Raw genomic sequence first — 16,577 nt, forward strand, 5'->3', positions numbered from 1 at the left:
TTGACTTCACACCATGCTCAGCACCTCATTGGCTCCTGCGTGGTCCCACCTCTCAGCCCCTGGTTTTGGGAACAATATGCCAGACCCCACAGATGCTGGACAAAGGAACCTACTACAGTCCTTACCAAACTCCCACCAGTCACGTGCCACCCCGAACAAACACAATGACTCCAGTGTGATACAAAGTCTTTTATATTAACTCATTCCCACAGCCTCTGTTCCTCCTTGTGCCTTCTCATCCTGGTCCTCATCAGGGCTCCTGGGGTCAGGTCCCCCTCCACACCACCAGAGCTGCAGCTGACATTCAGGATGGGCGTGGCGCATGGAGAGCAGAGGAAGATCCAGCTCCGGTTCACCTTCATCCCCACTATTGGTGGGCTCTGGGAACATGCGCTGGCCAGAAGCAGTGGCCAGTAGAGGCAAGGTAGGGTGAAGGCTGGAGAAGAGAGCAGTCTGTCAGCACCTACGTCAAGATAATCCCCAAGAAACCCACCTTCCTCCCAAAGCCTAACCCAGCTCCTTCAGAGAGCTGAGGACCTGACTCCATTGGTGCAGTCTTTCTGGGGCAAAAACGTCATCACAGGTTCCGGCTGCCTGCTGCTGTCACTGATGTCCCACACAGAAACAATCCCACTGGTGTTACCGCTCACAAGGAACTGCCCACTCCTGGGAAAGAAGGGAGACTTGTGGCAGCTGGCCTCACCCTTGAGGTAGAAGCTGCTCATATGCAGGGGCTGAGGCCCGACAGCAAGACTCTGACAGCCTTACTTGAGCATGGAAAGGGGCCACAACCACTTACGGGTCCAGATCAAAGTAGACGCGCTGATTGGTGGCCACTTCCCGACTCAGAGACCACAGGAGGTGGCCCGGCTGCCGGAGATCCCAGCACAGAAGTTCGGCATCCTGAAGACAAGAACAGGGATCTGGAGTCAGCCTCCTCTGTCTGACTCCACCTCAGCCTCATAGAGTCCCTCAAACTTGGCATGTTTCAACACGTTACAGATAACATCCCCACTCTTGACCACCCACATGCTTTGGGCTCTGACCAATAATACCTTTCGGGCTCCTGAGAAGAAGAGGTTTCCATCAGGGTGAAAGCAAAGGTGGGTGACACCCCCTTGGTGGCCTCCCAGCAAGGCAAGAAGCGAACCATCATCCCAGGCATACAGGCCTAGGGTGCGGCCGTAGGATCCACAGGCATAAAGGGGCTGAGCCGGACTAAAGGCTATACAGGAGATGATTCCACTCTGGCCCTGTTTTTTGGCTGGGGAGGAAACAAGTGAGCAGTTAGCACAGGACATTAACTAGCTAAGGACCACCATCTGCCCAGGACTGACTCGTGTGCTGGGACTCATTCCTCCACATGTCTGTCACAAGCAATCTCAAGATCTCTGATGGTTCCCTAAAGAACCTAGCGTCCTTCCCACCCACATCTCGCTTTTCCCTGGAAGGGATAAAGAGCTAAAGGCCTACAGGAAACGGGACTCCCCTTCACCTTCAAACTTCTGAAGTTCAGTGGCAGTGGCTGGTACAATGCTTGTCTAACACAAGAGTGGGGAGAGCGGCCTCCATGCTTGGAGGCTGCTGTTTCTTCTGGAGCTGGCCCCTGCCCCCAGGCTTGTACAGCTAACAGTGAGAAACCCCACCAGCACCCCTGCTCGCTCACCCTTCCCAGGAGCTACTCTCTGTCATCTCCCCCACCTTGGAGGCTTACCAAATGTGGCTCGCACCTCACAGTCTCTGCCAGGCCTGGTTGTGGAAAAGACACGCACAGTCCGGTTGAAGCCACAGAAGAGTTGGGAACCATCCGGGGAGAAACAGAGTGAGTGGGCTGCTGTCAACTCATCCTAGGGGCAAGAGAGGGCTGGAAACAGGCCTGCAAAGCTTCGGTTCTCTTCCAAGAAGGAGGGCTGGGCCAGTGAGCACAGCGCCCCGACAGGGGAGTCAGTACCAGGTGGTTGTAAGCGCGGAAGGAAGCCCGGAGCTCTCCAGTGAACGCATCCCAGATGTGAATTGGGTTCTCCCGGCTGCTGCTGGCCACACTGAGAGAAACATGGACACTCAGACCTGGCTCTGACTGTCAAAAGGAAGCCAGGTGTCCAGCCCTCTTAACTTCTGTCGGAAGGACACACTTAGCACCTTCTCCCTCCCTCCCTTCGTCCCTCCCAGTAGCCCTTCTTGAAACTGGGTGTGGGCTGGGTGACATGCACAGTGAGGGACATTACCACTTACTAGGAGGTCTCTGGCTGGGAGGAGGACATCAGAGAATACCAGCAGTAATCGTAGATGGTGTCACCCTCCACCATTCGAAGGACAGGAACCTGGACAGAGATGTGGAAATGCTGGCATCACTGGCAGGGGAAAGCGGACAAAACCTTGTACACTCCCCCCCCCGGGGGGGGGGGGGAGCTATGACACAGCGGGAAACTAACCAGGCAGAAGAAAGCAGACAGGGCACAAAGAACAGAACACTTACTCTTCTAGCATTCAACTCAGGCGCTACTGTTAGACTTGGGCCACCAAAGTGCAGCAGATTCAAAATTTTTAAAAACACTTATAGAGGATACAAATAATACCCTAATCTAAAGGCAAAGAACCAATCAGGGTCTATGGCATTTTATCCCTTAAAAAGATTATCAGGCCCTAGGGATTTACCTCAGCAACAAAGTTAATTACCTGCCACTTGCAAGGCCCCGAGTCTGATCCCCACCAATGCAAAAATAAAATAAAAGCACAAAACTGCGAAGGCTCCTTATAAACTGTGTGTGTGCTCACACATAGCACTGTGCCCACGTGGAAGCCAGAGGACAACTTGAAGAGAATAGTTCTTTCCTTCCAGTGTGTGGGTCACAGCTTTACATGTAGTACCACCTCAGATATTTGTCCCGACAGGGTTTCATGGCCCTGAACTTCTGCTCCTCCTGCCCCCACCTCCAGAGGGCAGGGTCACAGCCTGCTTCTGCCCTGCTGGGGAAGGAACCCAGGACTTTACGTTTGTGAGACAGGCACTCTACTGAGCAGGCCACGTTCTCAGCCAACATACGAACACTTAGAAAGCAAAATGAGGGCTGTGGACAACCTCAGTGGGAGAACGCCTGCCTGGCCGGCGTGAGGCCTGTGGGTCAATCTTTTTAATGCCACAGACAAGCAAACACCTATGACCTTTCTATCCAGTTGTCTCCTGTCTGTGGCCCCAGCATCTACTTGAACCTGAGACAGTAGGAACTGCTGTGAGTTCAAGGCCAACCTGTAATACCTAAAGAATACCAGGCTAGGATTGAAAGATGGCTTGATAAATAAAGGCACTTGCTGAGGATCAGGGCCAGCCAAAAATGTGTTCCTTTGATCTTAGTTTTGATCAAGACAAGGTTTCTCTGTGTAGTCCTGGCTACCCTCCAACTCCCAAAGGTCTGCCTGCCTCTGCCTCTGGGTGCTGGGATTAAAGGTATGCACCACTACTGCCTGGCAAAAATAATAAATCTTAAGGACCAACCTAAGCTACATAGGAAGACACTGCCTCAAAAACTGAAAGACAAGGGGCTGTAGCTGGGTTGGTAGGGAGCTTGCCTGACTGACATCCATGGAACCTCGATCTCCAGTACCACAGAAAACCAGGCATAATGGCTCATGCCTGTAATCTACTGATCTTAGTACTTAGTAATCTCCAGAGGTAGAGAGGCAGGAGGAGGATGAGTTCAGAGTTAATCTTAGATACCTGACAAGTTTAAAGCCAGGCAGGGCTACTTGAAACTCTGTCTCCAAACAAAACAAAAACAATGGGTGAAGGTGCTTGTGCAAACCACCTGGCACCCTGAGTTTGATCTCACAGGAAGATGGAAGGAGGGAATGCAAGTCGGCCACAGCACACCCGCACACCTACATATCATACGCTCTAATAAAACAACAAGAAAAAAAAAAAAAAAAAACAATTTTAAGTTTGACAACGTGCTGGAATGTGGCTCAGAGCCCTGGCTTTGATCCTCCTCACTACAAAAACAAAATGAAATGCAGGCAAAGTCAGGAAGAAAAGGAACACCAGGCACTTTTAAATGCTGCTGCTGAGAGTAAACAGGGCTGAGTGCTCTGGGAAAAACTGACATCTCACAAAGCCAGAGGCTGCTGCTCCTCTTGCCTCAGCCTTCAGTGGTAGGACTGCAAGCAGCCACGGCCGTGCCTGGCTGTCCGGCTGGCTCGCGGTGGAATGGTGTTTTGTTATGGCATAACTTGGTACTGCTGTTCACACTGTAAAGTGAACGTAAGATAATCTGCTCTGTGTTTTACTTTTGCTTCATATCCGGTCTCACAGTCATTCTTGGGTGACCCTAGGCTCCTGTCGGGTTGGCAGCTGAAGTGTGACGGGCACTCAGGATGACGGCATAGAAAAGGAAGTCACGATTGTGTGAAGTCAATAAAGAGCTTGGCGTAAGGCCTTTCTATAAACTGTCTACTAAGAAGAGAACTTAGTAGAAAGTAGATTTTAAAAATTATAGAACAATGTCCCTAAGAAATAGAGAGAAAATTAAGCCACATATGGTGGCACATGCTGTGAATCCAGAACTTGGGAAACTAAGATAAAAGACACTAGTTCAGAGAACTGCAGCATAGTGAGGTCAGCCTGGACCCAGACAGCTGCTTACCTGAGGGACAGCTCCACTTAGGAGTCCCACAGGCGTCTCAGATCCTGTTGATCCTTAACAGAGCCAGCACCCGTGCTCTGGCCCCCATACTGACTTGGAAGTCTAGTGTGTACCCATGACACCTGCTTCAGCTGCCAAACTGACAGGAACCTAGAAGCATGGAGAGTAAGGGACCTTCAGCTGAGGAATTACAGACCACACTGCCCTGTAGGTGTGTTCTCTGGACACTTTCTGGTTGATGTGGGAGGGTCCAGTCTACTGTAGGTATGCCATCCCTGGGCTGGTGAGCCTGGACTATATTAAGAACGGTGGCTAACCATGAGCTTGGGACCAGCCCGTAAGTAAAACAGTATCACTTGTTTCTTTCTAATCCCAGCCACAGAAAAGCACTATTTCCACACCTGATCTAGCCCAACACCAATCAATTTGCCAATTTTCCCTCCTGGTTCTGTCTCCTCCCTCCATCCCTCATCATCTTCTTCATCACAAGCCTTGGCCTTCTAGCCAGCTTTTCTGCAGCATCCCAATGCCCTCCAGACTTCCCTCCACCCTCTGTTCAAACCCACCCATAAACTCCACACTGGACCTGAGACCTTTGCAGGTTCTATATAGTAACATTCTCCTGCTCAAGTACGAGACTCCATGTGCACCTTTTATCCTTATGAAGACTTCCATTATATGTTCCTACCTGTAACTGGCTTGATAAAACTCATCTCGACTATTGATCTCTATTGATAATCACAGTATCTGTCAGGCAGCAGTGGCCTACACCCTTAATCCCAACACTCAGGAGGCCAAAGGTAACTCTGTGAGTTCGAGGCCAGCCATAAAGTGAGTCCCAGGACAGCCAGGGTTATGTTACACAGAGAAACCCTGACTTGAAAAGCAAGCAAACGAACAAACAAACAAACAAACAAAAAATCACAATATTCACTTTGATTCTGAGGCCCCATGAGATAGCAATTCCATTTATGCTCAGCCATGGGCCTCGAAAGAACAGTTTGTTAGTAATGTTACTCTTCCCCCTCCCCCATAACTCCTCCTGATGGAATGCAGATTCCTCCAGAGCCTAGGTGCTTCCTCTGCAAAGCTGTCTGCACCTTCACACACCTGCTCTGTGCTCCCGAGTCCGTTGTGTTCCTCGGTGCATTTCTGAGTTTGGACGTCCTGCCTGCTCTGTCAGCAGTGTTCCTCATCTAGGGCAAGATCACAGGCTTACTTGTTTGTCTTCCTTTTATATTTATGAGCACTTTGCCTGCAAGTATGGAAATGTACCACACGTGTGCCTAGTGCTCTCAGAGGTCAGAAAAGGATGTCAAATCCCCTGGAACTAGAGTTGCAGATTGTTGTGACCCACCGTTTTGGTACCGGGAATGTAACATGGCCTGGGTCCTCTGCAAGATGACAAGTGCTCCTAACCACTGAGCTTCCTCTCCAGTGGGTAAGCAATGATTTCATGAGCACATGGAGACAGGCAACATAAGACCCAAATTAACTGGATCCTGAACTGAAGTCCAAGGTGACAGAGTGAGGTGGGTGATCAGCGAGATTAGACAGGCTTAATGAGATTGCTGTTTAATGATGCGGGAGAGCAGGGAAGGAGATTACAGGATGAGACTCTGGCTTCTGACTTAACTGAGGCCACAACAATGATGAGGACACAGAAAGCCGTGAGCAGCCAACATCCTCAGAAATAGGAAATCGTGGGCTGGAGAGACGGCTCAGTGGTTAAAAGCACTAACTGTTCTTCCAGAGGTCCTGAGTTCAGATCCCAGCAACCACATGGTGGCTCACAACCATCTGTAATGATGCCCTCTTCTGGTGTGTCTGAAGACAGCTACAATGTACTTATCTATTAAAAAAAAAAAAAGAAATAGGAAATTGTAAAAGATTTTCTTGCACTGGGAGGATGAGGACCGCTTTATCACCAATACGAAAAGGGGTGTCAAAGATGCATAGAGGGCCAGAGAGGCAGCAAGTATGACAAATCAGAAAACGGGCTGGGGAGATAAGAGTTCTAGGAAACTCTGTGAAAAGACAGAGAAGGTAAGAGGGGAAGCTACTTAGGAAGGAGGACCTAGTTCACACAGGTATATGGAAATCCAATCTTTTCTCGGTAAGTACCCAAGAGGCACTGATTCCAGGACAGTCTCAAAGGTTATGTGAGATGCTGTAGCGTCTACATAGAACTTACACATACCTCTCACATGCTTCAATCTCTAGGTTACTTAATTACTACAACAGTGTAAATGCCACACGGAAAGGCACTGTGCTGAATGCTTCAGAGAAGGGGAGAGGACAAGTTCCAAACACATTCAGTACAGAATCCACTTTTATCTGCAGGCACGTAAGAGCGAAAGCACCGACGGAGGGCCAACGATATCCAAGACGTCTTCATTCACTAGGCACACATGCTACCCACGAGCTGCAGCCCTACTTACATCGATTTCATCTGTTTTCAAACACTGAACTCTCAGACACAGAAAGTGAGACCACTCAGCTAGACCTAAGGGCACATGCCTATAATCCCACACTTGGAAGGCTGAGGCAGAAAGATCTAACTTCGAGGTCAGTTTGGGATATTAAGACCCAGCCTAAAAAACAGGAACTTGGTGAGGATATAGCTCTGCCTTAGCAAACATGGATAAAGCCAAGAGCTTGTTTGAATCCCAAAACTGGGATGAGGGAAGAAGCCAGGGAGAATACTTAGGCAGTGAGGTTGCAAAAGAACAAGTTCACACATAGGTTGCTAACAGCAAGAAAAATAGAAGGCACATGAAAAATTTGAAAAATGAGTTCTCTATCACAAACCATTAACATACAAAGAAATACTTATACTGACACATGTCCACATGCACAAACACTGTTGGAGCTAAAGTATTTCTTTTTTAAAAAAGATTTATTTATTTAATGTATATGAACACACTGTCACTGTCTTCAGACACACCAGACCCCATTACAGATGGTTGTGAGCCACCATGTGGAAATTGAACTCAGGACCTCTGGAGGAGCAGTCGGAGCTCTTAACCCCTGAGCCATCTCTCCAGCCCAGCTAAGGTATTCCTGACTCCGCTATTTTTACTGGGTGTCATAGACCATGTCTTTAATCCTAACACTAGGAAGGCAGATGCAGGCCCACCTCTGAGTTCCATGCCAGCCCATGTTACAAAGTAAGACTCTTGTCCAAAAACCAGAACTAAACAAAACCCCACAGAAAACAGAGAGGATGGGGGAGGAGAAGAAAAGTGAAAGGGGCTTTCCTGACAGGAAGAGAAAGGGGAAAGACCCACTGTAACGCTTGGGGATTCCCGATGAACAATCTATTTAGAAACAGTTGCTGTGCAGGCCAGGTCACTTTGACCTCTCAACCGCCCTGCCTCAGTTTCCTGAATGTTAGGACTACCCAGGTGTTGGCTACCACACCCAGCTGGCTATCTGAAGAATAGTATTAAAATCTTAGGAATTCGAAACTCCAAAAGAGAAGAGGTTTGCTTTTTAAACAAAGCCTACCAAAAGCACTCAACACACACCATTAAACACAGGAACTATGAAACCTGGACCACCGTAAAAAACACTTAGCATCTAACTGTTGAAAGGAAATAAAGCAGGAATTGAAATCACGTACCATAGGGTTACAGACACATAAATGGCTCCAGTACTTAGAGCTTCCAGAACCAACAGATATGTCTTTTGTAAAGTAGTAGGTAATGGGAGCTTTCTCTTCCTTTGTTCCTTTATTTTGAGACAAGGCCTCATTCTGCAGCTTAGAATGGCTTGGAACTTACTACATAGCCCAGGCTGATAACCTATTCTTCATGCTAAGGCACTGCAGGCCTAGCAGGCTCTCACTGGCTCCCTAGAAAGAATGGAGCAGATCAGTGGTTCTCAACCTTCCTAATGCTGCCACCCATCAATATGGTGGTGACCCCCCCAACCATAAAATTACTTCATCATCTGTAATTTTGTTACTGATATGAACTGTAAGGTAAATATCTGTGTTTCCCCAAAGTCTTAGGCGACTGCTGTGAAAGGAGCGTAGGACTCCCAAAGGGTTGTGATACACTGGTTGGGGGGGTACTGGCAAGAGTGAGGTAGGGCAGATTGAGGTACCTGAACTATTGTACATGTCTAGGTGATACTAAAGCCAGAAGATAGGACTCTCTAGTATATGAGCCTAATGGATATTTTCATGTGAGTCTTTTGTTACTATTACCTCTCCCACCCCAAGACAGGATTTCTCTGTGTAGCCCTGGCTGTCCTGGAACTTGATTTGTAGAGCAGGCTGGCCTCAAACTCAGAGATTCCTCCTGCCTCTGCCTCCCAAGTGCTAGGCTAAAGGCATGCACCACCTCGCCCAGCTCTTGCTTTTTTTTTTAAGACTTATTTTGCATTGAGTATATCTGTGTCTGTACCTATGGGGGGGGGGGCTACAGAGGCCAAAAGAATGTTGAATCCCTAGGAATCGGACTTCCAGGGAACCATGAACTGCCTGAAATGAGTACAGGAACGGGGCTTAGAACTTCTGCAGAACAGTCCATGCTCTTAGCTGCTGAGCCATCTCTCCATGTCTCTTTGTTGTTGTTGAGGCCGTCAGTCTCTGCAGCCTGGCTGGCAAGGGACTCACTGAGTACCAGATCAGATACTGGTGTCAGTCCTGTGGTGGTTCTGTTCTGTCTCATACATACTGAGATTCCAAATCCAGTGCCATCTTGACTGGCTCCAGAAAAGGCAGTCTGGTGCTAGATAGTTAACTGGGTAAAGGCTACAGATGTTTGGGTTCTGGGAGAACGTAAAAGGTCCTGGGATGTCTCCAGACCAGGGCAGATCGGAGAGACTGCCTCTGGCGGAGTGCGTAGGAGACTGATCTGTAGGGGCTGGATTTTGAGAAACAGGGATGCTGAGGTGTGGTTACTTTTCTCATTGCAGTGATAGAGTATCTTACAGAGTGACAAAAAGAAGCGTTACTTTTGGTCACAGTTTGAGGGTGCAGCCCACCACTGCAGGGAAGTCACAGCAGAAGATCCTATCCTCGGGCTGGAGGCACTGGTGTGGGAAGATGGTACTCCATCCACTTTTATCTAGTGCAGAACCCACATCCATAGAGGGGCCTCTCACATTTAGAGTGCATCCTGCTACACCAACTAATCCAGTGACAGACACAACAGGTTTATCTTCTGGATGATTCTAGACCAACATTAACTATCACAGATGAGCAAGGTGGCCTAGTCAATAAAATGGCTGGATGTGCCAGCCTGAATTAGATCCCCAGAATTCACGTAAAGATGGAAGGAGCTGACCAACTCCACACATTTATCTTCTGACTGCCACATGTGCTCTGTGACACGTGTGCCTGTGCACTCTCAATAATAAATACTCCAGACGTGGCCATCACAGCTCACAGGGGACACAGCTCCAATGCAGAGTGCTTGCCTAGCTAGCTTGCACGAGGCTTTATGTGCCTCATGCACAACACAGGAAGAAGAGAGAAAGAGATTACGGCTCTAGTGTGGTGGCTTATACCTACAATCACAGAATTTGGGAGTTCGTGGTCAGCCTTTTGGATATGTAGTAAGCTCTGGGCCATTCTGAACTGCAGAATGAGACCTTGTCTTAAAGCAAACAAACAAAGGAAGAGAAAGCCACCATTACCCTCCACTTTACAAAGCAGCACTGTTTCCATTATCTCTGGATACAGAGGCCAGGGCTGACACTCCCCTCCTCAGCACATACTTCAAGGTCAGGATGCAGGAAGATGGAACCTCGGGAGCTCTTGCTAGCAGCCTACTTATCCCCTTTTGTCAAGCACTCCACCCAGCCTGCTGCTCCATCTTGCTTCCCACAGATCCTTCTGTTATCTTATTAGTGCTGTATGTGTATAACATGGGTAAATGCGTTAGAGTCATCTCACTGAGAGATAGAACTTTTTATTTTTAAAGAAGGTAATTTTTTTCTTTCTTTTTTGGCTGTATGGATGTGCCCGCGCCACATGTGTGCCTGGTGTTCACAAAGGAAGACTAAGCCACTGAAGGTCAGTTTGAGCTGCCACATGAGACTGGGGAATCAGACCTGGAAGAGCTGCCAGTGCTCTTACCTGCTGTTTCTCCGGCCCTCCGTGAGCTCGTTCACTGCCCCAACTGTCTTCTTCTGGGCTCCACTGTCACCCACCCCTATCCCTCAGGTCCCTGCTTAAGTGCCGCCTTAATAGCCAGGGCTTCTCCACACACTCTTTATCTGTTTTGTTGTTTTCGAAACCAGGTCTCACTGTGTAGTCTTGGCTGGCCTTCAGCTCCCAAAGATCCGCCTGTCTCTGCTTTCCAAGTACTGGGATTAAGGGTGTGTGCCAGGGCTAGAAGAATGTCACACTGCTCTTCCAGAGGACTGGGGTTTGGATTCCCAGCACCCCCAAGGTGCCTCACAACCATCTATAACTCCCGACAACTCCTGAAACTCCAGTTCCAAAGCATCTGAGGGCACCATAATGGAAATGATACAGATATACAGGCAGGCAAAACACCATGCACATCACAAAAATAAATCATCTGTGATTTACGATTCCAATACCCTTCCCTGCTTCACTTTTCCTGTGGCACCTATCACGTATACATTTCCCTATCACATATACATTTCCCTATCACGTATATATTTTACTGCCTCTTTAGTACTTATTTCTCCCCACAAAAATACAAGCTTCATAAGACTTTTGCCAGTCTTGTGCCTGACTATTCCTCAGGACATAAAACACTGCCTGTTTGCAAAATGTCCGACAAAAATTTACTGGACCTGCTAGGCTTACAAATGCCTAGTCACAGTTACTGAGAGGAGATCAGGTCCAGCTTTGGGGCCAACCTGGGCAATGTAGTAAGACACTACCACAAAAACAAAGGCTAAGTTCATGTGAGCCACCATGAGATTCCATCTCCTCTCAGGACCCAGAAAGACTGGACTCTCCTCTTCCTTCTACTCTGTCTGAAGATGCTGCCAGCCCTTGTGTGAAGAGCTTCTTCCCTGAGCCTTTTTACTTTAAGTTCCTCTCTCCACTATGTGGCTGCTTGTCACCATGTGGCTAACTAACCTCAGTGTGTAACTCCAATGTCCCTACAAGTAGAAAACAAGAACAGCCACAACAAAAAACATGAAGATGAGGACTGGGGCCACAGCTCCACAGCTGAGTGGCTACCAAACATGTACCAGGCGAGAAACACCACCACCATCAGCATCAGCACCACCTTCACCACCAACAACTGCAACAGCCAGGTGTGGTGGCACAAGCCTCTAATCCCAGCACTCAGGAGGCAGAGGTAGGTAGATCTCTGAGTTCCGGCCAGCCTGGTTTCGGGTCAGCCAGGACTGTTACTCGGAGAAACCCTGTCTAACAACAACAACTTCCACCTCACTTGAACAGTGACTGAAAAGAAGCAACGCATTCACACCATGCAGGCCTGATGATGCCGCCATTCCCCTCAGTTTACATCCGCCACTAGCTCCAACTGTCAAGCATGCACTGTGTCCCCAGCGTGTGGGCATCAGTAGCTCTAACCATCAGGCTCACTCACTCTCTTCCCACAAATGCATACACACATATCACATGCACACACAAAGGTTTTTTTTCCACCTATGTTCATGATCGGAGTATCTCGGCTCATGCCTGTGATCCAGGAATTCAAGGTCATCCTCGGCTATTTATGGAGTTCAAGATCAGTCTACAGATGAGACCTTAATTCAAGGGGGATGGGGGTGGAAATGACAGTCCAGAAGCAGACACAATAAGATCTGAGTTTGAGGCCAGTCTGGTCTACATAGTGAATTTCAGCCAGGGCTCCAAAGAAGACCCTGTCTCAAAAAATGCAAAAAAGCAGCTAGAGATGGCTCTATGACTAAGAGCTGCCCTTCTAGAGGACCCAGGTTCAACTCCCAGTACGCATACACACACACACACACACACACACACACACACACACACACACACACACACACTCGGCGGCTCCTCTTCTGGCCCCTGCAGGCACACACGTGGTACAGACGTATAGACAGGCAAACACCCATACACATTACATGGTCTACATAGTTTCATGCCAGCAGAGACTACATAGTAAGGCCCTATCTCAGAAACAAACAAACACAGACAGACAGACAAAAATCAAACAAAAACAGGATTAAATGAGGTCATGAGTTTGGGTTCCCCAATAAGATTGCTGGCTATATCCTATGAGAAAGGAGCCAGCCATTTAGCTTGGCGGTAGAGGCTCCACAAGGGGGTGCAGTGGAGGAGCACGGGCCCATTTGTTTCTACAATCCCGCTACAAGAGTGCAATTTTCCTTACAGAGCTAGAGTTAACCCAGGGCCTATGTGCACTAGGCAGGCAACCTCAGCACTTATGGGTGAAGCCAGCTGATCGGGAATTCAAAACCATCCTTGGCTCTATAGCTGCTTTGAGTTTGAGGCCAGACTTTTCTACCTAAGATCTTACCTCAGAGGGTAGGGGAGTACAAGTGCTAGAGAGATGACTCACCAGTTAAGAGCACCGGCTGCCCCTCTAGACGACCCCGGGGTTCGATTCCCAGCACCCACATAACAGCCAACAATGGTCTGGAACTCTAGCCCCAGGGGATCTGACCTATCTTCTGGTTTCCATAGGCCCTGTGTGCATGTGGTGTACAAAATGTACATTCAGACTCACATACATTAAAACAACTTTAAAATTTAAAAAAAAAAAACAAAAAACTTTTTACCTGGGCTTGACAAATGATGCCTGAAGTTTCCAGAACTTAAAAGGAGGGAGGAAAGCCAGGAGTTCAAGGTTAGCCTCAGCTACATAATGTGTTAAAAGCCAGCATGAGAACTGTCTCAAAAAGAGGTGGCTGGAAAGATGGCTCAGAGGCTAAGAGCATTTAACTAGCAGAGGCCCCAAGTTTGGTTCCCAGCACCCATGTCAGATGGTTTCAAACTACCTATAAACTCCATCTTGACTCTCTACTGGGAACACAAAGGTCCTTGTGCCTCCAGGTCAAACCCCTATTCTTCCATCCAGAAAGCTAGGAATCAAAGTGACTAATAGTCCTTGTGATCTAATAGGCCAGGCCGGATCAAGTTCCTTCAACCAGGACCATAGGTGGCTAGCAATCTAAATGATCCTTATACCAGGGGCTCCCCAAGCTCCCACAACCAGAACCTAAGATACCTAATAGTCTACATGACCTTCATAGCCACCTGTATGGCCAGAGGCTTTCCCAAGATCCCACAACAAGGACTAGAAGTGGCTAATAACCCAAATGACCTCTACATCATCTGTAGGACCAAGATAATGCTAGAGCCTTCCTTAGGCCCTAAAGCTAGTCCAGGCCCTAAGTCTCTAGAACCCATCTTCCTGGAATAAATGACAAAATGACATGCCACGTTTCAATGTAATTATGCTTCCTGTGCACAGGAGATTGCATTACACCAGGAAACAAATTATACTGCGTTTACTACTGGGAATAAACTGCCTGAGATCAGACTCCCTAGCATCCTAATCCACGTTGATGGAAGCCAATCTGAACCAAGTTTTCCTTCTCACCCAGGGTGTTTTTTTTTTTTTTTTTGCCTGGCGCCTGCAGAGACCCCCCTCAGCTCTGAAGCACACACCCACCCTCATACTTAAAAATGAAACACTGTTCGGGTGAGCTGCAGCTCGCAGGCCAGGGACTTTTAAAGCATTTGTTTTAATGTGCAAAGATCTTATTTATTGGTGTGCATTTTCACACCCCCCCCCCAAAAAAAACTCCAAATAAACAAAAACACAACCAGCTCTTCCACCATGGTTTACCTCTACATAAGCCCAGCCCAAACACAGAGTCAAGAGCCTGCTGTGATGACCTTGTTACCCCTCTTCTCCACCTCTGGGGAGCTGTAATTACCAGTAAGCCAGCACACCCAGTTTATGCAGTGTCGGGGGCTCAAACGCGTAGGCAAACCCTGTGCTAACTGAGCTACATCCCAGCACCAACTGGAAATCAACCAATAAACACCTAGAAACACACACTGCCTCAGAACACGGGTTCCTGACTAGTCTCTAAAAAGCCTTCAAAATTCAAGGCAGAAAATGATGTGTTTGATAATCCGTGGTGAAGAAAAATCCTGTCTACGGAACAGGTGACCTGTGGACACATGCCGTCTTCATTTGTAGGAAGGGCTCTAACGTGCAGCGGCTGGCGAAGGTGCAGTGTCACCCCCGACCCTTACCATTTCGGCATAATCCACCTGCTCTCCTTCGATGTACAGTTCTGGGGGCAGGTTGTAAATCCGTAGGACATTATCAGCACTATTGGTCAAGATACAGGAACCGTCAGGGGCCCTGAAAATACAGGAAAAATTAGAAAACCCGACAGAGGTGTGATTTTTCAGCTGCAGCGCTAGCCTTTGAGTCCTTGAGAAGACTCAAAGGGAAACAAGCTGGTGCAGAGAGTAGTGGTACACATCTGTGACCCCAACTAATGGAGAGGCTGAGGCGGAGGACCAAGTTCCAGGCCAGTCTGGGCAACCTGACAGGACCCTATCTTAAAATAAAGCAAAAGAGAGGGCTAGGCTGCTGGACACCCCGGGGTAAATCCACAATACTATAAACGGCAGTCAGGGGTTAACCTCACCAGTACTCTACTGTTCCTTAACCTCTAGAAACCTAGGGGTTTGTTTTATCTTGTTTTCCCTCCAGACAGTTTCTCTGAGTAGCCCTGGCTATCCTGGAACTGGACCCATAGACCAAGCTAGCTTCAAACTCAGAGATCTGCCTGCTTCTTCCTCCAGAATGCTGAGACCAAAGGCATTCGCCCGACTTTGTCACTGTTTTCAAGACAGGGTCTCACACTGTGCACAAACCAGGCCTCAATTTCCCAAGTGTTGAGATTACAGGACTGTCGTCCTACCACGAGGGGCCAAGTATGGGTGAGTTTTAAGATGAAACTCCTGAAGGTGGCCACCTCCTTGCCCGTCGTACTTACCACTTACAACCTTTCAAGAAGTTCTCAGAGCGGGTGCTGAACTCGGACCAGGAACCACTGAGGTATCGGGGTACCTGCGAGAAGCTGTAGTTCCAACAGCTGGAAAGGAGATGGAGAAACAACAAACGTGGGTCGTCAGAGCAAACTGGAAGTGGAATGGGACGGAGGACTGGTGGCTGTCGTTTTCACAGGTCCAGGCTCCTCAGAGTCCAGAGTCACTTACGTGTCCCCCTCATCCACTGCAGCGGGTTCCTCAGACACACCTTCCGTGGCCACTCCTGACTCCAGCTCGGGCAAATCCATTTCTTCTACAGGAAGGCTCGCATTTTCAGGAACTTCTTGCTCCTCGATTAGAGGACTCAACTCACTGGAAGTCTTAAACTCTACCTCCAGAGGAGCTGAGTCCCTTTGTTGAAGATCCTGGGACGCAACCGAGCCAGGCAGGGCATCTGTGGTGACCTGGGGTGGGTCATCTCCACCGCATGGCGGAGGCACCGATTCAGAGTCTGTATTTTGGTCTGCGGGGGAACCTTGGGGCACTAGGGCTGGGACCAGGTCAGAAGGGAGGTTATCCGGAGCTAGGAGTCGCTCCTCCGACGTCTTCATTCTGTAGAGTTAGCCCGCGTAGGGCAGGGGCCGGGCAAGCGTCGTTGAGCCAGCTAGCAGCTGCCGAGACTAGACTGCATTACGGTTCCCAGGGATCCGGGCGCAGGGATCCCTGAGTCTGCTTTGCTCTTCCGGAAAGAGTAAGCCGAACCCCAGAACCAAAAGCAAGCACCGGGAAGCGAATGTCCAAAGCGAAGCGCCAAGGGTCGCTAGGCGCCGGCAGTGCTCCTGGCTCTCGCGGGAGTCGGGCAACCTTCCGATAGGCCCTCCGAATCTCCATCCGATTCTAAGCCGTAAGGCGGGAAGGAATGAACCCTTCCCAGAGGTTTCTGGGAGTTGTAGTCTGAACTGGCCTTGGTG

General features: G+C 48.7%; 1 protein-coding gene across 1 annotated transcript; it reads right to left on the minus strand.

The window, feature by feature from the left end:
• Nucleotides 1-195: 195 nt before the first annotated feature.
• WRAP53 (WD repeat containing antisense to TP53) lies at nt 196-16,395 on the minus strand (the record flags this gene model as incomplete). The annotated part of the gene is made up of 10 exons (XM_080922794.1): nt 15,835-16,395; nt 15,612-15,710; nt 14,857-14,968; nt 2,233-2,321; nt 1,952-2,042; nt 1,715-1,847; nt 1,056-1,264; nt 800-903; nt 538-666; nt 196-436 (listed from the first exon to the last, which is right to left on the minus strand). Exons 1-10 carry the CDS (start codon nt 16,215-16,217, stop codon nt 196-198), a joined length of 1,590 nt encoding a protein of 529 aa, XP_080778920.1. The 5' UTR covers nt 16,218-16,395.
• Between the last annotated feature and the right edge of the window lie 182 nt (nt 16,396-16,577).

This window comes from Micromys minutus (genome assembly GCF_963924665.1).
Source record: "Micromys minutus genome assembly, chromosome: 10".
NCBI classification, from domain to species: domain Eukaryota; kingdom Metazoa; phylum Chordata; class Mammalia; order Rodentia; family Muridae; genus Micromys; species Micromys minutus.